The sequence below is a fragment of the Urocampus carinirostris genome, chromosome 5 (genome assembly GCF_059441175.1).
Source record: "Urocampus carinirostris isolate Australia breed hairy pipefish chromosome 5, RoL_Ucar_1.0, whole genome shotgun sequence".
Taxonomy (NCBI): Eukaryota; Metazoa; Chordata; class Actinopteri; order Syngnathiformes; family Syngnathidae; genus Urocampus; species Urocampus carinirostris.
In genome coordinates, this window is record NC_142353.1 from 10,356,527 (window position 1) to 10,380,051 (window position 23,525).

The 23,525-nt window shown below is 39.3% G+C and overlaps 2 protein-coding genes and 1 pseudogene across 7 annotated transcripts in view; 1 reads left to right on the top strand and 2 right to left on the bottom strand.

The window, feature by feature from the left end:
* Positions 1-293: 293 nt before the first annotated feature.
* LOC148365186 (transcription termination factor 1-like) lies at positions 294-14,253 on the bottom strand. Of its 3 annotated transcripts, XM_088335673.1 has the most exons (12): positions 13,950-14,250; positions 12,718-13,374; positions 11,754-11,878; positions 10,809-10,994; positions 7,635-7,710; positions 7,432-7,556; positions 6,064-6,256; positions 4,695-4,781; positions 4,573-4,638; positions 2,059-2,144; positions 1,771-1,988; positions 294-751 (listed from the first exon to the last, which is right to left on the bottom strand). In XM_088335673.1, the coding sequence occupies exons 2-12, from the start codon at positions 13,329-13,331 to the stop codon at positions 725-727; spliced, it is 1,803 nt and encodes a 600-aa protein (XP_088191799.1). In that variant the 5' UTR covers positions 13,332-13,374; positions 13,950-14,250; the 3' UTR covers positions 294-724. The 3 variants fall into 3 exon arrangements, with proteins under 3 accessions (XP_088191799.1, XP_088191798.1, XP_088191797.1); XM_088335672.1 differs by having other exon boundaries at positions 294-1,988; positions 7,635-7,707; positions 13,950-14,253; XM_088335671.1 differs by having other exon boundaries at positions 294-1,988.
* Positions 14,254-16,516: 2,263 nt separating this feature from the next.
* Positions 16,517-17,173, top strand: LOC148365187 (myosin light chain 4 pseudogene; annotated as a pseudogene).
* Positions 17,174-18,302: 1,129 nt separating this feature from the next.
* The window catches only part of LOC148365188 (regulator of G protein signaling 3-like), a 39,291-nt gene continuing 34,068 nt past the window's right edge, over positions 18,303-23,525 (bottom strand). For 3 of the 4 annotated variants that reach the window (XM_088335666.1, XM_088335667.1, XM_088335669.1), the window contains 3 exons: positions 21,683-21,744; positions 21,443-21,609; positions 18,303-18,847 (listed from right to left, as the gene is read on the bottom strand). In XM_088335666.1, the coding sequence (XP_088191792.1) occupies positions 18,641-18,847; positions 21,443-21,609; positions 21,683-21,744 (436 nt within the window). In that variant the 3' untranslated portion in view covers positions 18,303-18,640. The other variant, XM_088335670.1, reaches the window with a different exon arrangement.

Below are 23,525 nucleotides of genomic sequence, written 5' to 3' on the forward strand. Positions count from 1 at the left end.
ATCCGCGGGAACCATGAATAAAGAAGGGAAAAACATTGAACCAGCCACAAAATGAAAGGAAAAGAAGACACACTGGAGTACAAGTTGCACCAGCCATAAACTGCTTAATGAAGAATTAAAAAAAGTCACACTGGATTATGAGTGGCACTTGCCATAAAATGCACAATAAAGGAAAAATAAACCCCCCATAAAAGTCACACTGGAGTTTAAGTTGCCCCGGCCATAAATGCATAAGAAGGAAAAAACAGGAGTCACAGCAGGCATGAAATGCATATAAAAAATAAAAGTCGCACTGGAGTTCAAGTCGCCTTTAATTTGATCAGATTCAACATCAATGGCAGACATGTCTTAGATTATTAAAATGACAAACAATATAAAAACAGAATAGCGGCCACGAGAGTAGGAATAACAAAGAACGTGCCTGGTATGTTATTCCCGTCACTTTCTTCCAAGGTCAACATCTAGTGTTGATCTTATGTCCTTGCAAGCTACTATAGTATTCATCAATAATGTACACATACTGCAGTTTTAAAATCGTGATTTTTAAAAAATTGTTTGGAGTACATGATACCAAAAAATTAATTCCAAAAATCCCTTTCTGAGGACGAATACTCCCAAGCTAAAAAAAGTCCATAATCGGCAGGTTAGCGACATGCAAGTCTCTGTTCTTTTTGTTGCGGCAATAGAAATTAGGTTTCTCCGGTCTTCTGAAGGGACTCTCCGCTCATTTGGCGTATGCAGATTCAAGATCCTGTGGGAAGACATTACTTTAAAGGGACAGTGTGTATTTTACGCCTCCTAGTGGTGAAAAAAAATCACAAAGAAATGAACACAAATATATTACGTAATACTAAACTATATGACAAATGCAATTTGGTCCTTTATGCTTTTTGGCTTTCATTTATTTCCGTGTTCACTTTGCCGTACGTCTTGCCGGGGGTTTATTGAAGTTTTGGCGTGTATTATTCAGGGTTCGTACACTTTCATGCCCAAATTCAAGCACTTTTTAAGCAACGACACGACACAACACACACAACAAAAAACACGACAGAATAGCCAAAAAACGTTTACATCATACGACACCTAATTATAAATAAAATAACCACAAATACATGACGAACGACACGACAAAACAAAAAAAATGCCGAAATACATTTAAAAAAAAAACAACCTGCCAAAATACATGACAAACAAAATACTAAAATTATTGACAAAATGCATAAATAAAGGCATCTTGATTAAGAGAGTGATAGAAAGAACGGATGAGGTGGTGATGGAGGAGCAGAGTGGTTTCAAGGAAAGGAAGAGGATGTGTGAATCAGGTGTTTGCAGTACGACAGGGTTGGCCATGGTCCTTAAGTGTTTGTTTTTGTTTTTTCCCTTTTTTATTTTCTTTGTTAGTGTGTGCGTTTGTCTTGCTGTCAGTCACCCTTCTTGAGACATGTGGTACGCTCAGAGGGCAGAACATATTTTGTGATTTATTTAAGTGTGATTTTTTTATTTAAAGCAAATTAATTAAGCAATGATGACAAATGCAGAGAATGGGACAACCGAATGGCGTCACTATTTTAGGAGTGGGTGGGGCTCTAAAGCTTTACCTGCATTTTAAGACCTCACCTGGTGAGGGGCGGGCCTTAAACAATCCGTTATACATCACTGCGTCCTCTTTGCAGTGTTGGTCATGTATTTTGCCATGTATTTTCTCAAAAGAAAATGTTATCAAAAATTGGGGCGGGGCTCTGAAACATTGCCTGCGGTTTGAGCGCTCACTTGGTGAGGGGCGGGGCTTAAGTCTGATTTCCTCCGGCGTGTCCTTTTTGCTGTGTTGTCCAACTCAGGCAAGTGGACGTCCTCGTCTTCTCCGAAGACGTTTCGAAGCGAGTACATTCCCTCCAGATTTACTTCCTGGTCCTCGAGTCCGTCCTCATGGGAACGCATGAGCTCAGCCAATCGCGGTGCTACGTTTTCCCACAGGAAGTCGATGACCTCTGCGGAAGCGGGGCTAATGTCAGTCTGAAGGGCGGGGCCGGCTCAAAGGGGCGGAGCAACATGACTTACCTCCGTAGGTGAGTTTAGGCCAGTTGGGAACGTGGCAAATTTTCAGTTTGCGGAACATTTTCTGGGTTGTGTACGACGTCACTGAGCTGAAAGAGCCAGAAATACAACAATAATATTACTACACACATACTACTATAGAAATACTACAAAGTTACTAGAAAAATATTACGACAGATATCCAACTGAGTTACTAGAGAAATGCTACAAATGTACAACAAAACTAAATACCAAATGTAGTGCTTAAAAACAGAGACTTAATACATTATTTGCTTTAATTCAGAAAATAAGTACTACAATAATAACCAAAAAATTCTACTCCTAAATTAATATTCTTGAACAACTACTAGTCCAGAAATACAACAGAATTACTCCAAAAATACTACAACAGAATTACCCCAAAAATATTTTTACATAAATATTTCAAATACTATTGAATACTACAGAAATACTACAAACATACGACTACAATAACACGATCACAGAAATACTACAGTAATATTACTACACAAATACGACCACAGACCTACTACAGAATTATTATAAAAATGCGACAAGAAAACTCAATATCAAACTTAGTGCTTAAAACCGGGGACCATTTATATTATTTTAATCCTGAGAAGAAAAGAGACATTTTGTAATACAGTTCTACTGTAGTATTTCTGGAGTATTTGTTCTTTTCAGAATTAAAGTAATATAGTATTTCCATAGCGGTATTTTTGTAGTAGTATTTCTGTAAAATACTACTACTCTAGTAGTATTTTTGTAGTATTTCTGTCGAGTTCTGGTGGTAGTATTTTTTTATAATATTTGTCATATTACTGTGGCATTTTTAGTAGCATTTTTGTAGTACTATTTCTGTCGTTTTAATGCAGTAGTACTTTTAAAGTATTTCTGTCATATTACTGTAGTAGCATTTCTGTTGTTTTACTGTAGTAGTGTTTTTATACTAATTCCATAATAACATTTCCATAGTAAAATTATTAAAGTTGCATTTTTGTATTATTACTTTAGCAGTATTTTTGTAGTAATTCTGTAATAGTATTTTGGGAGTATAACTAGTAGTAATTTTGAGTATTTTTTTTTCTTCTTTTCAGCATTAAAGCAAAAATTATATTAGGTCCCAGTTTTTAAGAACTGAATTTGATATTTAGTTTTGTAGTCGTATTTTTTAGTAGACACGCAACACTTTAGTAGACACGCTTTTAGCACATACAGTACATTGCGCTATTTTGAGCTACCATCTTGTTGTGGTCATGGGCTGCTATAAATTGACATGAATTCTGCCATTCTGCTTAAACAATCCACGCACGGCTTGGTTGCATGACACGGAAAGGGCCCTATAGGTGTAGGGTAAGGAGTTCCATACAGAAGACAAAAAAAGAGAGAAAGTATTGTGTGTATGAAAAGCAGAAAAATTAGCCAAATTCAGACTCATTTTAATGATATTAATTGCTCCAAAACAGAGTGCAATCAATCTTTCAAAAACTGCTGATCTTTTGCTTTTGTTTTACTCTTTTAATTTAAATTTTTTTTGCGTGTTTTTCAGAGGATCAGTGTTTAAATTGGTTGAAATAGTATTGTAACTACTTAATTTTTTTTTTGCAGTTTACCATTTATTTATAGTATGGAAGAGTTAGCATTTTTTAAAATATTTTATTTTATTGTTTTGTATTTTCAGAAATGTTGTGTTTCTGTTTGACTTTAAATCTATTCAGTGTGTAAAAAGCTCAGATTGTTTTGTATTTTACAATTTTTTTGGGTAGATTTGTGAATATTTTATTTCATATTTTATGTGTTTTGCAGGAATCTCCTGCAAAACATATGAAATTACTAATTACTAAATAATTTGGTGCATAATTGTGGCAGGTAAGTCAGTTGTCGTTTGCAGATGACACAGCGCTTGTGGCTGATTCTGAGGAAAAAATTAAGAGGGTTTGTCATGGAGTTTGGAAGAGTGTGTGATAGGCGTAAGTTATGTGTGAATGTTGGGAAGAGTAAGGTGATGTAGTGTTCACGTGATGGAGCGGAAGCTAGAGCTCTTCTTGGTGATAGGAATGAGTGGAGAGGTGTTGTAAAAGGATAGTGGGATGGTTTTTTATTTTCTTTGTTTTTCCATGCGTTTGTCTTGCTCTCTTACTCACCCCTCTTGAGGGATATGACTAGGGTAGATAGAGATAGAGAGATAGATGATGTATATCATTTAAAAAAAAAAATTTTTTAGAGACGTTTGGAAGCCGAAAAAGCAGGATCTTCTCAGTGAGCCGAGCCAAAGAGTTTTAAAACAGGCGTCATTTTCACGCACGTATTTAAATATATTTTTTTTGCATGCTCTACACAGTCAGATGGCCAAGAAACATGGCAATGGCAACAATTTCAAGCATTTTCAAGCACTTCACACAAAACTCAAGCCTTTTTGTGACCTTGAAAACACAACATTAAAATTCAGGAATTTTCAAGGATTTAAGTACCCGTAAAAACCCTAAATAAAGGTAAAAACCAAAACTTTGCACTGACCCGACTGTTGAGGACACCCAGGCCCAGTCCACGTCTCCTGCGTCCTCCACATCCAAACTATGTAACCTGAAAGTTTAAACGTCAGGTCTCGTCAGACTGCGAGCGCCGTCGGAACCGCTTACGTGTTGATGAGATCAAAGTTGCCCTTCAGACGCTCGTATGGGATGCGAAGGTCTCTCTCCGGAAGTTTCCATTTCAGGATATTGAACCTGCGAAAAAACAAAATAACGAGGCAAATTTAGAGAGATGCGCCGTATTTTACGCAATGAAAATATTTCTGCCGAAAATGACGGATGAGTGTATTTTCGGTTCTGACCGAAAGAAAACTGAAGAGGTATGCTGAAAGAAGGAGTTTGTGATGATGCCACGTAAAAAGTGAAGCGAGCCGTTTGAAGCTGGCTTCTACTCGGTGGCGGATTTTGTGCTTGGCAGTTGCTTATTTTTACACGAGAAGGAAGGAGATGGAGGTTGTAAAAGGAATTCTGCCATGGTCTTACAACCATTTTCTCAAAACATGACATGTTCATTGGCTTCCCAAATTTGTCTAATGTTGACATGCTAACATTCAGAAGTAACTTATTAAAGTCGAGCTTTTTTCTTTTAAAAGCGTACTTTGTGTGTGATGTTAAGTCTGTTTTTATTAACTCCTAGTCAAACTTGTACAAATGATTACATGCAAACACAACCGAGTTAACTAGCTACAGTTCAAATGTTTTATTTCACAAACAACCAAGTTTTGTATGATCATTAATCAGTTTGTTCCAGAGGTTTTGGTTAACACCTAGCCAAACTCTGGCTAATATTCATATGCTAACAATACAGAGCTAATTTATACAGTTAAGCTGTTCTAATTTGTAAACAGGCACTTTGTGCGCGACATTTTGACCATTCACTCCTGAAGTCGATTGGCTGGCGCTAAGATTTATACAGCGAGAGTTTATTTTTTTATTTTATTTTAGTACGGCGAATATGCAAGTGTGACTTGTATGTTGCATTAAACTGGTCGTACTACTGCACAGTCATCATTAACTCCCTTCTCCATTTTTTTGGGGTCACTGTTTACTCACCTGTCTTTTTAAAGCCAAATATATGTACCATATACACACTCACATAATATACATATAAGACGAATTACAAAGTATAAAACACAATACTGAAATCAGGAGGTTACACAGAGGGGCGTATGACAGTCATAGCAACTCAATGGCCGACGGTCGTGCAGTATCCTCATGTCCCCCCATCACCTTATCTCTCCTTCCTGTTAAGCCAATAGGCGCCATCTCGATTGTTTTTGAGAGCGACCACATCTCGTTTTATTGTCATTCAGTGCGTATTACTGCCTTTTTTGGCCCATCATAGTGAGTGCCAAGAAAGTTAGTGAAGGGGTGGGGGGAAAGTGGAAAACAGTGACAACAATGGTCGAGTGAAGGAAGGAAATGAGGTAGCTCGTCCCGCTTCTGGGGGTTGAAACGAGTCGGACGTCTCACTTACCACTTGACGCGGCACTGTGTCCAGGCTCGGGTTCCCACGTGCTGGCTGATTTCCGTCCAGGGAAAACGACCGCAGAGCTCCTTCATGCTGACCAGGCCCGAATTGTTTGTCGGAAGTTGCGCCTCCACGTAAGGTCGGACCGCCTCCTTCAGCTTGGACACCTCCTCTTGTGTCCACTGGCCCCGCTTCTCGGCTGGGCACAGTAAATGACAGGTTTTATACAACTTTATCCAAGTCAAATTCAAGCACTTTTTAAGGATTTTCAAAGACAATTTCTCCAGTACCATTCAAATTAAATATTCCATTATTAATCATTGATTTATTGTCGTTATCATTATCATTATTGATCCAACAAAAACTTATAACGTAATTGACCCATTAAATGCCATAACATATAAATACGTTTGCAATACCATTGTCCCTCAGTGCCAACACGTTAAAATATGTTTTGATTGTTTTTTTGTTTTTGTTTTTTAAAAAGGGCTGCAACTAACGATTATTTCAATAATACTTATTTCTTAAATTAATTGGATATTGTAAAAATAAATAAATAAATAAATATAAAAAGTGTAGACACAAAGTGTAGCAGACCCTCAAGTGACCCCAAGAAAAAAATATTTAAAACGGATGAGGGGACAGGCAGGGAGAAACTGGGTGAAGAGACAAACTAAAGTTTTCTCCGAAACCCAAAAGCAATAACAAGCAAGTCTGGCGAAGCGCATGTATTGCGATCACAGAGACAGGTGAGCAAAGACCGGTGTGATTGTTATGTTAAAAATGTTGACAGCAGACAGCATGAAGCCAAATAAATTAGGCTGTCACTTAAAGATATTCCAACCCAATCATTCAGAAAAGTTGCCTATTTTTTCTTTTGTGAAAATGTGCCGATAGGCATTGACTTAGTATGGAAGGAGGTAACATCTTACCACCAATAATTGTTTTGTCCTAAGGCAGCAAGAAATAATCGTTCAAACTGATTATTGAAAGCGTTGGCAACTACTTAGATCATCGATTTGTCTTGACCAAAAAAGTCCTCATATAATGTATAGTTCATTAACTTGCCTTACTTAAGCTATTGTATTGGGATTTGGGGAAATACTTACAAAAGCAATGCAGAATCGCATATTTGATATTTGAAGAAAGCTATTAGGATTGTGCATATATAAATTCTGGATATTAAGAAAATACACTTTATAAAACCCAACATGCTAAAATTTGAGAGGATCTTTTTCTTTCAAGGGCGACATGCCAGAAAATAATAGAGAAGCACTGATTTAATGTAAGATCTATCAAATCAGACTGCACGGAAACGCGGCAACAGATTCAAGCATTTACAAGCACAACAGTGTGGCGAAGGATGTCACTCACCTAGGCTGGCGAAGCGTTTCTGCAAGGAGTAAGGGCTGCGGCCCATCTTCTGGCCGATGGATTCCCAGCGGTTGCCATAGAGCTTCTGCAACCTGACCAATTGCGCCATCTCCTCTTCGGAGAACCTCAAAAACACAGTGACAAACGTCAGTAGCGCCTCACGCCTTCAGATTCCGACTCGGGATTCTCCCAATTGCACTCACTCTCCCTTGTGGTTGCTCTTGTCCAGCTTCACCGCCCGGAGTATGACTTTCTTGCAGGGTCTGGGGATCCCCTCTGCTGCAGGACAGGACAACACCAGGCCGTGGTCACCAAAAGAACGCGCCCGTGACAAGTGCGTGTGTGCACGAGGGCTGCAACGAACCCCTATTTTAATAGTTTACTAGTAACCGAGTTTTGAAACCATTAGTCGAATCATCGGAAGATTATTCATGTTTTGCTTAAATTTAGCAAGAGGTTGATTTAATGGGGAGCAAAACGTTAATAAACACAATAAAAATGGGTATGATGAAAAATACACCTTATATTGAGCTATAAGACGCAACTAAGCTTATATCCAACGCAAAATAAACTGGGATAAGATTGGAAGTGGATTCAGTATTCATATGTGTGCGTTACAAAACAAAGTTTTACGATCTACAGGGTTGGTACACCATTTTGGCCAAATTCAAGCATTTTTAGGACTTTCAAAGCCAATTTTTTAAAATTTCTCCAGTACGATTAAAAGAAAGTTTTTTGCAGATGTAATTTTTAATCTTGCCAGTGCATTTCCCAAGGCATGATTTTTAAATAGTGAGAAAATTGCAATTTATGTGTGTAAATTTTCCCCCACATAAGTGTTGGGTAAAAATTACAATAAAATGTAGCTTACAATTTCAGTTGAATGAAGTTCTTCCTGTTGCATTTTACCCCCGGGAAATGCTACATAAACTGTATTTACATGGCCCTTAATAAATGTCCATAATTCATACATAATACTTGCACTACAATACACATTGTGTTTAGCTGTATCACGTAACATACCGTCAGCAAAAAAAAAAAATCATAGTTATGCTAGTCATCTCATGGAGTTAACTTTCACTGATTGGATCGCACTGCCTTTCTCATTGTGAAAAGATGCATTTCTTTTTTGCACTCTTTGATGCACATATCATAATAGACGTGTAGGAGGCGATGATGCTTCACATGACAACCCATGCAATCGCAACTGCCATGACGTGCCGATTTTATTATTTTTAATTTTCCTTCGTTTAATGCGTGGCAGGTTAACCCGGACTGCTGAGAAACATGGTAGAAATTTCAAGCACTTTGTCCAAAATTCAAGCATCTGCCTGACTTTGAAAACATCATTATATTCAAGCATTTTCCCGGATTTCAAGCACCAGTACGAACACTGGGTCTACTTCAGTGCAACGATTAATCGACTGAAAAACATCGCTGACCATAATTGCAAGGCATTCTATGCAACGGGAATCAAACCAAGAATGAGAGCGGGGTTGGGTGCGCCTTATAGCCAGCGAGCCTTCTAGTGCGGGAAATCGTAAACTTATTAGGCAATGTGCTGGGTCAGTGAAGACATAAATCTAATAAAGAAACCTCTGTCCATGTTTTAGGGATAAGCAAATAAATTATAAACAAGTTAATATGGACAAATGTTTATTTTCGGTGGCACGACTGAAGACAGCGACATCTAGTGGGAAAATAATACACATTCTCCCTTTATCGTAACGTGAGTTTGAGATCTCTGCTGTGAACTAAGAACAAGCTCATTGGCAGCAGTAGACCGGTATTAAACAAATATGATGTGCATTTTGTTAAGTACATTCACCATTCAACTGCAAAGTTTGTAACCAAATAACTTACTCAACAGTTTGAAATCAAATGGGCTTAACATCTCATTTGAATGTTTTTAACATTAGAGCAACTGACGTTTCTTCTCCAAACTGCATACATTTAATTTCAAATACGTTTGTTATACACATTTTGGCATTATGCTTACTCTCTCTGTCATAGCGAAATATACACGGATAAAATGTACAATGCATGTCATCAAAACTGTATTTGCATTAAAATGGCAATTGAATCTTACAGAGGCGAGCCAGACTCCGTTTTGTTCGACTCTCCATTGGTGACTCACTGAGGTACTTCCATGATACGCAAGGTCTGCTTTGCAAACTTTGAAAGTAGTCTTTTAATTGGTCGTATCCAGGCTAAAACGCTCCAGATCTTTAGAGGTTTTGGTACGTGTACATTATGTGGATGCCGTCCTTTCTGTATGTTACCGCTCCAGACAGAAGCACTATGGCTTATGAGCAACTCGAAGCAGATTTTATATTCATGTAAAGATTAGAGGTCTAACGATTATCCGGCAAGCAGTTTATCAGCAACGATATCTGTGAATTTTATGGATATCGGGCATTTTTATTTATTTGACGGGCTGATTAAATATATTTCAAAGTGGATTATATAGGCTCAGATGCAGCCAACCCTTTTCTTCCCTCTCTCCCGCCTTCTGTCATGGAAGCTACCCAACCCGTACCTTCTGAAAGGATAAACAACTGCGGGCAGAGAAGCTGAAGCAGGAAGAATAACTTAAGAGCAGCGTAAACTGCGGCAGCTCTGCTAACTCCCGAGCCTCGACATGCCTGTAAATCAAGACGCTAAAAACATTGAGATTTTAAAAAGGTTCGTCGTAGAAAAGAGTGTGTGTGGTTAAGAGATAGTGTAAAATGTGTGGTTAACTTTTTTTTTTAGGGAAGCATGTTTAGGTGGAGAATAATGTATTAGCTCTTATCATAACATTAGTCAATCAAGTGTGTGCGTTTGTGACTGAGAGAGAGCATAAAAAGCATGGTAAGGTGGAAGTAACTAGCTGTTACCCAGCTTTAGTTCATCAATCTGGCTCTAAAACGGGAGTGTCTACTTTTAAATTCGGAGCCTTGTTAAAATTTTGATGCACTTTTTGTTAATTGAAGTCAAGCCGATTGTATTGACATTTGTATGTATTCATTGTACAAAAAAAAAATCAGGGAGCTATTAAGGTTTGTATGTACAGTTAAACAAGTTGCTGCTAAGCCTGATTTTATTTCCTGCACTGTTAGTTTTTTATTTAAGTGACACATAGGTCATGTTAGTTGTGTTGTAATTCTAATTCATTTATTGTAAAAGGTTTCAGGCAGCTATTAAAGTTTTATTATATCGGTTATTGGCCTCAGCCCTGAATAACCCATATCGCTTGATCATTAATAGAGATGCCTCACTTTGTTGGAAAAACGCACCTAGCGAAAAATAATTCTCAACCATTTCTATTACTGATTTATATCAACAACTTTGACTAATTGTTGCAGCCCTATTGTGCACGTGCTTGCGTGTCCCACCAATGGCCTTCAAGAAGCCGTGCTTCTTTTTGAGCCTGATGATTTGCAGCCTCAGCTCCTTGTGGTGACTCGGGAAGAGAAGCTGATTAACGGTAGCGATGCCTGTCACTTCTAGTAGGTGATCGATATTCCGTTGTAGCTGAAGAGTCTCCTTCCGGGTGAAGCGCCCCCAGCGGATGGCCTGACCTGCAGCAACGTGAAGAAAAATTCAAGATTTAAATCAATTTAAAAATTTGCTGCCAGAGGATCTCACGGAATTACAATCGTGTGAACGAGAGGAAATACAGTAATAGCATGTGTCAGTGCCTCCATGTTCGCCTAAGCGAGAAATTGGTGGACTGGCTATATTCTTTAAATGATGAAATCAGATCACTTGCAATATTCTTTTTGGGTTTACCGGAGAGCAAGGAATTACAAGAATTCATTTTGGGGGAATCTGCAGAGCAGGGAATTACAACAATCTAAGGGAGAAGAGATAAAAGCATGCATTAACACCCCTGTGTTCTCCTGACAGAGTAATGGGAGGACACAGGTAACATTCTTCTCAAAATAAAAATCTTTTGCAGTACTCTTTTTGTGGAATCCGCAATGCAGGGAATTAAGATAATCTATTTCTGGGGAATCTGGAGAGCAGGGAATTACAAAATTCTAAACGAGAGGAGATGAAAGCGTGCATCAGCATCTCTGTTTTTGCCTGATTGAAAAATGGGCAAATTTTGGCTATATTCTTTACATCAAAAGCAAACGCTTGCAACATTCTTCTAGAGAGACCAGAGGTTTAGGTTGTTTTGAAAAGAATAAACTCGGCTCTTTAATTCAATTGGTCAATTGGGTATTTGCTAAACATTCATTGACCACCCACATTTCACTATATCTCTTATATGAACATGCACGTTTGACTCCCTGTGTGGAGGTTAAAATAAAACAATCCAATTTCATGACCACCTTCCTTCTTGAATTGTCGAAAACGATCCAGGTCATTGCGAACGAAGCGCCGGATTTCGTCTTCTGATCTCTTTCTTAAGTTGGGAATAAACTCCTCCAACTCGGCTACCAACGCCGGGTCGAGCCTGAAAAGAGTGTTAATGTGGGGATGTCAAAGTCAAATGGATGGGGGACCAAATAAAACATTTGAATACAAGGCGAAGGCTGATTAATGGAATCTTGACATTTTTTTCCAAATGCCACATATAGTCTGGTGAAGCTAATTGAAGATACTGAAAACGTAACAAATATTGTGAAATATAATCAATTAAATAAAGAAATACTTTAATACACTTCTGTCAGTAATCTTGAATTTTGAACAGGCACAAAAGAAAATTATCCTTGATATGAAAATCCCTATAACATGAACATTAAATGAAGAAGCTGCAATGAATAGTAGCTTGTGCTAGTTGCAGCTAGCCACCCCTAACCACCAGTACAATTTTTGGTTTGAAATGTCATTTTTGTTTTCCAATTTTCCCTTTCGTGTGTTAAGTATCAATTTTTTCGTTTTGATTTTGAATAAGTCTTTCCCGCAGGGCAAAACAATTGAATGGAGGTACGCACTCAAAAGCTTCAGCTTCAGTCTTCTCCCTTTGGGCGCATGATTATGTATTCATATTATTGTAATGTAGAGCCGCTTCTGTGTAAATATTGTGTTGTTTCCTTTTGTTAATTAGATGTTTTTTGTGCTTTTCCTGAATAAAAAGTCACCAACAAAGCTAGTCATTCATCTTACTTTACACTAAAAAGGGAACCCCTCCCATTTCTTAGTTCTGTTGTATAACAACAACAAAGGCAATTCTATTCTGTTCGCATTTAAAAACACTGGCTTGGAAATAATAAAGTTTGTCGAAAGTCTTGCGATCAATTAACAAGTAAGGTAACAAACGGGAAAGTGGGAAGGCAAACACAGAGAACTTACGGATTTGCAGGGGCCCCACTGCGAGAGTTCCTCTTTTTGCTTTTCAAGGTGATGCTCATTACACCGCTACCAATTTCACTTGGGAAACCCTCCTTGCTTTCTGTGGATTCTGTAGCCATGGAAACCAATGTCGCTTGGTCCACCTCTGGGGGAAGGATGCTACTATCCGTGTCGAGCATTATCTTTTCGAGACTGCTGCAGTTGTCTTCTTTTTTGTCAATATGTTTCTTTTTCTTCTTTTTGCCACTGGCGCAGTTGTCTTTTTTGTCCATATGTTTCTTTTTCTTCTTTTTGCCACTGGCGCAGTTGTCTGCTCCTTTGTCTAGCGTGGCCCTGCAGTGGTCTTCTTCTTTGTCCAGATTTGTCTTTTTCCTTTTCTTCTTAGTAGCAGTACATTCGTCTGCCCTGTCTCTTTTCCTCTTCTTGTGGGATTTGTGGCCGGCCCTGTCGTCCAGACCAGACGTGGTGTCTTCACTTCTTTTGTCTTTTGTTTTGCCAGAGAGGTGATTTTGAGTTTCATATGGCATTTCTTCGGCAGTTGCTTTTTTCTTTTTTTTCTTTGGCTTGTTGTTAGCAGGACGGCTAAGGTTTTGCTCTTCTTGTATGGTCACCATGTTGCCAGCAACTCACCTGCAGTTTTGCTATTGTCTTATTCTCCTGTGAAAAACAAATAGACTCATAGGATCAAGTTATCGCACCTTGTGTAAAATGCTCGCATCAGTCAGTCATTGTAGAAGAAACGCATCGATTAACACTAACCTGAACTCAAAAATAAAATCAGTTGCCAGTATTGTAATGATACTTTTCAGCTCTAGAAACTTGACAAAACCTCAATAATTTCATTATGTAGTCATTAACAATGTAAGGACGCGATTAGTGTGTGAGTGTGTGTGTGAATGGGTAAGTGTGAAGCAAATTGTAAAGCGCTCTGGGAGGTCTTCATTGACTTGAAAAGCGCTAATAAATGCAGACCATTTACCATGTTTTCTAAGTTTACTTTTTTCTCGGTTTCTAAAAATGCAAACGCAGCCACATTAAACACAAAACGCAATACTTTAGTAACCCTAACTGTAGAATTTGTTTTTGTTTTGTAAAAACACCCAGCTACACACAAAACAAATAATTTAAACAAGTCCTGCACATTGAACCCACCCTTCGGTAACAAAAGTAAAGAGGTAAACACAATGTGGTTTATAAAAAGATAGTCAAAATCATTGAATAAAGCTTCTTACCTTAGTTGTCTCAAACGTTGTGTGGTCGTCAAGAAGGAATAAAATAAATAGAAAATAAAAAAGACCACGCATCGAATGCACTATATACCGAATATACCGTTTGTTAGTAGCTCGATGGACGAAAACACGCGGATCGTTTCTGATTCCGGGTCCTGCAGTCGGCTACTTCCTGTTTACGAAGGCCGGAGTGTAGGTACCTGGGTAAAATATTTATTGTAATATCAAGAATTACGTATACAAAAATTAGACACAAGTGAATTGGGAATAAGTGAATAAGTGGACAATTTTGAATACGGTATAGGGAAAGCACGCTGACTGAGCCGCCATATTGGCTGGGGCAAGACTGAGCTCCATTTATCGTGTCTTTGGTTTTTTTTCCTTAATTAACGTTTATTTTCACTATTTGTAGTTTCTCTCGGTTAGTAATAGATAATGGAAGCTTATAATATAACAATATTTAGATTTATTCATCTTGTTTTCACGAGTTATTTCATAAAGCCACAAACAGCTTTTCGTTAAAAAAAGTCACGTGACCCTCAGACGCCCCTTCGAGGTACTATAACAAATATTCATTAAACTTATTTGAATATATTTTTATTAACTCACACAATCGTGAAACCGTTTTTTATTATAAACCTTTATCTCAATATTCTATTTCTTAAAGTCACTTGTGGTAAGTCGGGACAAAAATATTTCATTCTACAAAGTGAAAATGTCTTAAGGCAGGGCTGAAAAAAACATCTTATTCCATAACAGTGAGTGAAAAAGTTGTAAGGCGAGCCAAAGAACACCTTATTCCACAACTTGAAGTGAAAATATTGTAGGGCTGGTGCGTAAAGACATCTTATTCTACACTTTAAGGGGAAAATGTTGTAAGGCAGGTCTGAAAAAACATATTATTCCACAACGTAAAGTGAAAATAACATAAGATGGGGCCAAAAAGACATTTAATACCACCATTATCTGCACCGCTCTTCCTCAGTAGGGTCACGGGGGTGCTGGAGCCCATCCCAGCAATCTGACTGATCTAGCTGTTGACTATTTTTCATGGGGAATTGTCGATTTAAAATGTGGGTGGGGGACACCCTAAGGACAATTTGGACCGGCCAATTAACCTGACATGAAATTTTTGAAATGTGGGATGAAACTGGACCCACGCAAACACGAAGAGAACATGCAAACTCTGCACAGGAAGGCTGGCAGCTGAATTTGAACCCATGACCTCAGAACTGTGTCATGGACGCCCTAATCACTCAGCTGCCGTGCTGCCGACATTTAATCTCATACTGTAAAATTAAAATGTTATAAAGCGAGGCCGAAGAAACATTTAATCTCTGCTAAAGCAGATATGTCAAAACTCATGGCCCGGGGGACAAATGTGAATTGCCACATCATTTTATGAGGCCCGCTTTTGCTTAAAATGTCTGAACGTCTAAAAATAAATGGGTGAAAAGGGTGCTTTGACTAAAAACTGCATTTCCCACAATGCATGTTGACCAATGCCAATGAGTTGAATTGAGGAATGAAAGAGCCGAAACATGTCCAAGATTTTGTTGTTTCATTTATATCATATGTGAGTAGCGACTTTTTTAAAAACAAGTGTAATGTTTGTAAATTGAATGATTTATCAATTCATTATATATATGTATACACACACATATATTTGGACAGGTAACTTAAAATTAGTTTTACCTGGTTATATCAGTATCAGAAATTATTTTCCCCCCATTTTATTAACACTCCACTTATTGAAACATGAATATTTTGTTTGTTTGTTTGTTTGTACATGATTCAATTGTTTGTTTGTTTGTACATGATTCAAATTGAATCTTTTCTTCCGGCGCCGTCACGAATGGCAGCCACTCCAGCAGCTCCCGTGTTATTTTCGATTGTTCTCGATTGTTCTCAGCTCAGGGATGCTGCTGGAAATGTGAATTTCCCTTCGGGGATGAACAAAGTATCTATCTATCTATCTATCTATCTATCTATATATATACATTATATACATATATATATATATATAAATATATATATATATATATACATTATATACATATATATATTATATATATATATATATATATATATATATATATATATATATATATATATATTACATGAAGGACCAGTAACAATTATTTTACATACCATAAGTTACATTAAGCCCTTTGAGGACTGTCATTATGCTGATCAGGCCCTCCGTGAAAATGAGTTTGACACACCTGCAGGAAAGCGAAGATGCTGTAAAGTGGGTATGTTGTATCCTGGGGTTTACTTTACATACATTTAATGAATAAGGAGCCCTTTTCCGTTTATAAATGAAATACTGGCTTTTGGTTTTGCACTCCAAGCTTTGAAGTGGCCCCATCTGGTCTGCCCGCCCCTTAAGAGGCTTTGGATTTTTCGAAGACCCCCCCTCCCCACATAATTTCTCATTATCTCCTCTGGCATGCACGCAGATGGCATGCACATTTATTTAAAGCTTTATGTTCTAGCCTGGAGGTTATCAGTCAAACGTTATCAGTTTCCATTCCAGTCTTTGTCCCTATTTGGTCATGGTGGTCGGTTCGGCAGCGGGAATAAAAAGGGAGCCCACTCCTCGCCCGACACTCGCCGAGATGGCCCCCAAGAAAGTTGAACCCAAGAAGCCCGCCGAGACCAAGAAACCGGCAGAGGCTAAGAAGGAGGAGGCGGCCCCGGCAGCAGCACCGAAAGCCCCAGAACCCGAGACTAAAAAGTGTGAGGTGGACCTCTCCAATGTGGTCTTGGAGTTCAGCCCCGATCAGGTGGAGGAGTTCCGCGATGCCTTTGCCCTTTTTGACGAGACTCCCACGGGCGAGATGAAGATTACCTTCGCGCAATGCGGCGATGTGATGCGGGCACTGGGTCACAATCCCACCAATGATGAGGTCCTGAAAGTTCTGGGCCGGCCCAAACCTGAAGAAATGCACGCCAAGTTGCTGGACCTGGACGCCTTCTTGCCCATGCTGCAGCACGTGGCGCGGGCCAAAGACCAGGGCCACTTTGAAGACTTTGTGGAGGGTCTTCGGGTCTTCGACAAGGAGGGCAACGGGACGGTGATGGGGGCGGAGTTGCGTCACGTCTTGTCCACGTTGGGCGAGAAGATGAGTGAGGATGAAGTAGACCGACTCATGGCCGGACAGGAAGACGCCAATGGACACGTCAACTACGTCGACTTTGTTAAGCATATAATGGCGGGCTGACAGAAGGCAATCAGTTCTGATTGGTTCCAATCAGTTTAATTTGGATTCCGATTGGTTTCAATTGATTCCAAAAGGTTTCTATCGGTTCCGATCAGCTTCCCATTGCTTCCAATTGTCTATAATTGGTTCGGGTTGATTTCAGTAGGTTCCGATTGGTCCCGGTTGGTTTCCATTCGTTGGTTGCATATGGTTTAAATTGGATTTCATTGGTTCCAATTTGCCTCAAATTGTTCCAACTGGATCTGATTGGTTTCATTTTTTTCTAGTTGGTTTCCAATTGATTTTCAATTGGGTTCAATGAGTTCCAATTGGTTTTAATTAGTTCCTAAGGGTTTCAATTGTTTTTTTATTGGTTTTAATTAATTTCTAATGGCTTCATTTGGTTTCAATTTATTTTCAATTGGTTTCAAATGGCTTTAATTGGTTTCAATTGGTTCCAATTCATTCAGTTAGGTTTCAATTAATTTCCAATTGGTTTTGATTTGTTTCAATTGTTTCCATATAGTTTCAATTGGTTCCAATCGGGTTTCAATTTATTCAGATTGCTACCAATTGGTTGTAATTGGTTGAATTTTCATGAGTTCTGATTTCAAATAAAGACAAAATTCTCATTAGTCTGGTGTCTTTTGCAGCATCAAATACAACTTTTCAATTAGTCCAAACCTTTTTGATTAGTATTGAACATATATAGATATTTTGGGTAATAGTTTGTGGTATTTCGATGATTACGTGTTTAGGTACACATTTGCTGAATATTTTGAGTATTTCTTGTTGTTTAAGTACCCATTTTTTTCATATTTTGGGTATTCACAGTTGTTCAGTTACACCTTTTATTCACATTTTGGCATTTATGGTAATTTAAGTAATGGAACACTGATCCTGAACGGATTGAGGTTGAGGACCGAGGTATCAATGTATTATGGTTTTACTGGGTTGTTACTATGTTATTATTATGTTATTACTAGAATAAGAGTATTAGGTGTGGGGTTAAAAGTGGCTTACTTAACTATTAAACTATATTTTTGTCAAAAGAGCACTGGGAGATAACATTTATAATCATAGGCTAAATCTGAAAATATATTTTCAGAAGTATTATTTGAATTGGTCATTTATCTCAAGACACAGATCATGTTATCATCACATTAACAAAACAAATTTAATACACCTTCCATATATCATTACATTGTTTACGTTTCCAAATGCCATAGAAAATCACAATATTCCGTCACTGGTGAGATATTTTCAGAACAATTCCACGGGCTACCAATGTTCTCTTTGAGAACCACCTGGTGCCTATGGGCACCATGTTGGGAACCCCTGCTCGAGTAGAGTGTTTTGATGAATAAGAACTAATGAGAACAGGGACAAAATCGTTGCGCAATCACAGGCGAGCGAAGTAGAGCTCATGTATAAAAGTCACAGATAGGATCAGCGTGCAAAATTCGGTTGTTGATTCAAATGTTTAGGTCAGGTTCCATGTTGAGAGAGTGGAACTGGTTTGGATATGTTTTCATTGGCTATCTGTAGGTAGAGGCGGGACCGAAGGAATCGTTGGTAGCTGTCAATCTCCATCCAGCTGAAGATCTGGTCTTGCACCAACTGGAAGGAATCGGTGTTGGCGCCCAGACGTAAATTGAGTTGAATCGATTCTCGGATTTCGGAATCAATCTGGACCTGCGAGACAGTTTCACGGCATCAGTTTCACATGATCGTAAACCAAAAAGTATTTCCAAATTCTAAAAAATGCAAAATGTGAGGAAAGATATCACATTTCGAAGACTATCTCGTCTTTGACTTCCTAAGCTGTGATGTAATCGGAGGGACATTAGCCCCCTAGCAAGCAAGTTGTCATATGTTAACTAGTTAAAAAGGTTACGAGTGTTTTAACAACGTTTTGGTAGTTTTTGTGGAGAATGCCTTGGCGTTGTGTTGCAGGTGGATGCAGTAATAGTACAACAAAGGTTGGACAAGAGGGGATAACTGGCAAGAATAACACACAGTGGCTAACTAGGACCAATCAACGAAAAGCAGCCGCTGCCCCAGCAGAACCCGAGGCTGGCCGACCAAAAAACAAGCAGTGACAGCCAGGTAAGCCGGAACCAACAACGAAAAGCAGCAACAGCTATGGCGACAAACGCAAACCTGGCTTGGAATAAACAAACCAAAGGAAATGGCAAAACCGGTGCTAAAGCCAGGCTAGCTGATTCAAAAACACCTTGGGATATGCTGGGCTAACCAGGAACCAACAAGAAAAACCACTACAGTGACAAATGCCGACCCAGCCGGGAGGAAAACAAAGGACACGGCAGGCGAGCTGCCGAGCAACACATTGTGTGCATCTAGCGAGGGTTAACTGGGAACAAACAAAACAGGAAGCCCTTGGCAGCCCTGGCGCTAACAGGAAGCTAGCCAGACAATATTAGACCAAAACCCGACACATGCCGGGGAAAACACAAAGGAAAAACCATAATGGCTTGCCTCAAAGGAGGGGAAGGCAAATAGGCAATGCCTGCTGTAACTGCGCCAGGTAGAATTCCCCCATGAAGCTTTTTGAGGTGGATGCACGCAACTGCGACTAAGCAGCCACAAGGCCCCCAGCGACACAGGAAGCAAAGTTCCAATTTCTCCAAGAAGAAATGAGCAGCCTGCAATCGCTGTTCAGTGCAATAGCCAGTGGCGTCACCAGACATAAGTTTCAAGAGGGGCATATTTAAATGCCTGTGGTGGCACAACTATTATTAAACTATTAACTACAATTGCACTATATCCAATATTTATAATTGACATTTTGTTGTGTCATGCAGGGATTCCAGCTGCTTGACTTTAAAGTTGCTTGGAGGAAAAAGGTTCGAAGTTTAAAATAAGTTTAAAGTCCTCATAATAACTGTAATTTCGTCGACTAACAGATTAAAAAAAAATATGAATTCATTTTATGCATAATATTACAAATTAGAATCGGAATTTACTGATCAACCCCCCAAAACCTGCGTTTTTTCCCCTTGCCTTTTCCTATTCATTTCTCACTTTTTCTTGTCTTTTATTTCTTTTTTCTCCTCTTTTTTTCTTTTCAATTTCAATTTTTGTGTCCTTTTTATTGTTGTCCTTTTTCTTTTTTTTTGCTGTATGTTTTCTCTTTTTAAGTCTTTTTGTGCATACTGTTACATAACCGAGGTAAGATTTTGGGCCCGATGCCGACCCGAATTTCGGGCATAAAATGTTAGGCACGGTCGGGCTTCTCTCTCTCACTTGCTGATTTTTTTTTTTGTGTGTTTTACAGTTTCTTTTTCTTCGTGGAAGATCCAGGCTGCCTGCATGCTGCTTAGCGCGTGTGCTCGCCGGTAGATCGAAAAAGAAATGAAACAGGGTTAGGGATAACCAGATTTATGATTTCTGTCATGATTGCCCTATTTGGAACACCTGTGGCAGCTTGATGGGCGCCAACAGCCCGGACGAGCTGATTGGTAGGCCACACCCTTCTTAAGCCCCTGTCTTCTGTTCAAACTTTGTCAGATCGTTTGCGAGCTGTTGTGTTTTTACTCAATGAGCGTTTTTGTCCGACTCCGTCTTAGTTAAACCTGTTTTTTGCCTGATCCCCGTTTTCGACCCATTTCTGAACCTGACTACGCCTGTTCTGCCTGCCGCCTGCCTACGATCACTTTTATGAACTCGACATCGCCTCTGATCTCCAGCCCTGGTCAAACGACGTGCCATTCCTGCCTGCCTTCTTCCGACACGGAAGTGTCAACACCGCCTTGCTCGATTCCGCTCTCCGCCAGTCCTCGGATCAAGCAATCAAGCAAGCCTAAAATCTCACTCTCGTTCAATAAAATCTGAGAAACGCATGCAATTGAGTCCTGTGTCCGTTCTGGTCTGTGACAATTTCTCAGCTTTCAACTCAAACCAAATGAAAGTGTTCTTCGACTGTAATTTATGGTAAATGTTGTCTCTTGTCTTGTGCATTGTTCATAAAATTGCCGGCTTTTTAAATTTTGACTCCAATGTTTCCTCTATTAATTTTACCAATCATCAAACCTAAAACTTGTTCAGAAGCCTTTTTTCCCCTGTGCCTAACGGCATAGGTGCTACAGATGTGCTTCAATGACGTCACAGCCCTAAAGGGAACAGGCCGAAATGGTCTCTTTTAAGACTAAATTTCACAGTTTATTTTGCTATATATTTGCATAAGTTAGGGGAGGAACACTACACGTTCTGTGCCTGGGTTTAAAAAAATGTGGGCTTCTGGAATACCTTTAATGGGCAGTACCATACCTGTCGGCGGGTGTCGTCTGACATAAAATCCCTGTAGATTTTCTGGGCCCTGTCTCGCATCTTCCCTCGGTCTCGCATCTGCTTGAACTTCTCGATGGCCAACCAGAAGTCAAGATTGTCCTCGCCGTCCTCAGACTTCAGGAAATGGCGGAAAACTGCCACGCCGTCTGAGAAACAAGGCACAGGCTTGCTTTGATATAACGGTTTTCCCTGTCGTCACGGCGATTAAGCTAGACTCACATTGATTGGCCAGGAGGGAGTCCAGGTTCTCAGCCCACGTCAGGACTTCCCTCTGAGATGGCCTGGAATGTTGAAAACAAGTTGCAAAAACACCACATTGGGACATCCTCAAAGCAGTCCAGGGGTAGGCGATATGCAGGGTTTGTACACCTTTCTTTACATTGCAAAATTCCAGCACTTTTTAAGGACTTTCAAAGCCAATTTTCCAATTTCTCCAGTACTGTTAAAATAAAAAACCTGTTGTGACTCATGGATTTAGCATAGCTACAAATATATTTGTGATCTGCATATGTGATTTGTAATCTTGCATGTGCATTTGTTAAAGGGACAGAGTGGAATATTTAGTGCCTCCAAGTAGTACAAAAAAACTTTAATCCAGTAAAAAAACATCATTAATTAAATACTAGGCAAAAAAACATGAACTATCATACTAATCTTAATTTTTAGATAAAATTAAAGGTCGAGAAATTTGTATGTCTTTTACACCATGGAATCCCCACTTAAGGTAGCTCCATGTTTGTCCTCCTGCCAAGCCATGCCATGAACCACTGGCTCTCAGTCGTACCAGACAACACAGTGCCATCGAGTGGTCAAATACTACACATCTGGGCTTTAACATATGTTTTTAGATCAGTACCTTCACGACTATAGGGCGCAGTTTCTATCGCTGGTTCTATTTCTGTATTTAACGCATACACAGGGCGCAACGCACGATAGGGCACGGTCACCCTATGTTGCAGCTACTGTTGTACCTAAATCCGTCCACCTTCCAAAATCGGACTCCCCTTCACGTGAACTATGCTTCTCAGTGCTGCAGTGTTGGTGACGTTTGCATATCGTTTGCATATCTTAATAAACACAATATAAAGACTACAATTGCGACACACGTTCTGTTGGAAGCATAGTGAAGCATTCACAAGAGGGGGAGTCAGATTTTGAAGGGCAGTCGAATTTAGGCTCAACACCGCCTTAAAACAAGACGGACAAACTGAATTTGATTGTGGTTTATCGATGTTTTGATTACAAAGTAAAACACACTGATAAAAACCTGTCAGAGTTCTTTTTCAGCTCCCTCCACTTGAGAACCATCAATTCATCAATCTCGCGGCTGCTCGGTTTTCATTTTCTACCATGTAGCATAGAAACGAACACACCATAGCAGACGAAAACACGGTAAGCATTCAATGGAGGGGATTTATTTAATATCTGGGGGGACAACTCGGTTCAGCCTCTGCTAGCACAATAACTTTCAAACTGCTAGATACACTAAAGCCCTAGCATCCACGAGTACTTCCACAAATAATGGATGCATTGCACGTGACGTCCTCTTCTGCACAAGCAAGAAACAGTGGCGTTCACTCAGGAGATGCCTAGAAGTTACAGGAGATAGCATACAAGTCACATTTAGTTGGAAATGTGAACTGTCACAAAAACATAAGATTCCACCCAAAAATTGGAAGTAATTAGGCTCTGCAGAGTGAACCTAGCCTTCTATACACCCCCACACCTCACCCTTTAGCGGTGACGCCCACACTTCAACTTTGCAGCCTCATGGTGTCCATCGCTTTACATCACACACAGAGCGCACAGCCCAATAGGGCGCGCCGCACAATTTGAAGAAAATCTGAAACTTTTATGTGCGCCTTTTCGTTTGTGAAACTACGGTAAATAGCAAATAGATGTTTTGTGTTTTTTTTATATTCTCCCCATTTAAATGTTGGGTAATATAACGGTAATATGTTGCTTACATCTTCAGTTGCAGGAATTACTTCCCTTTAACAATTTACTACTTCATTTTTTGCATGGCCCATAATAAATGTCCATAATTGATATGTAATCCTTG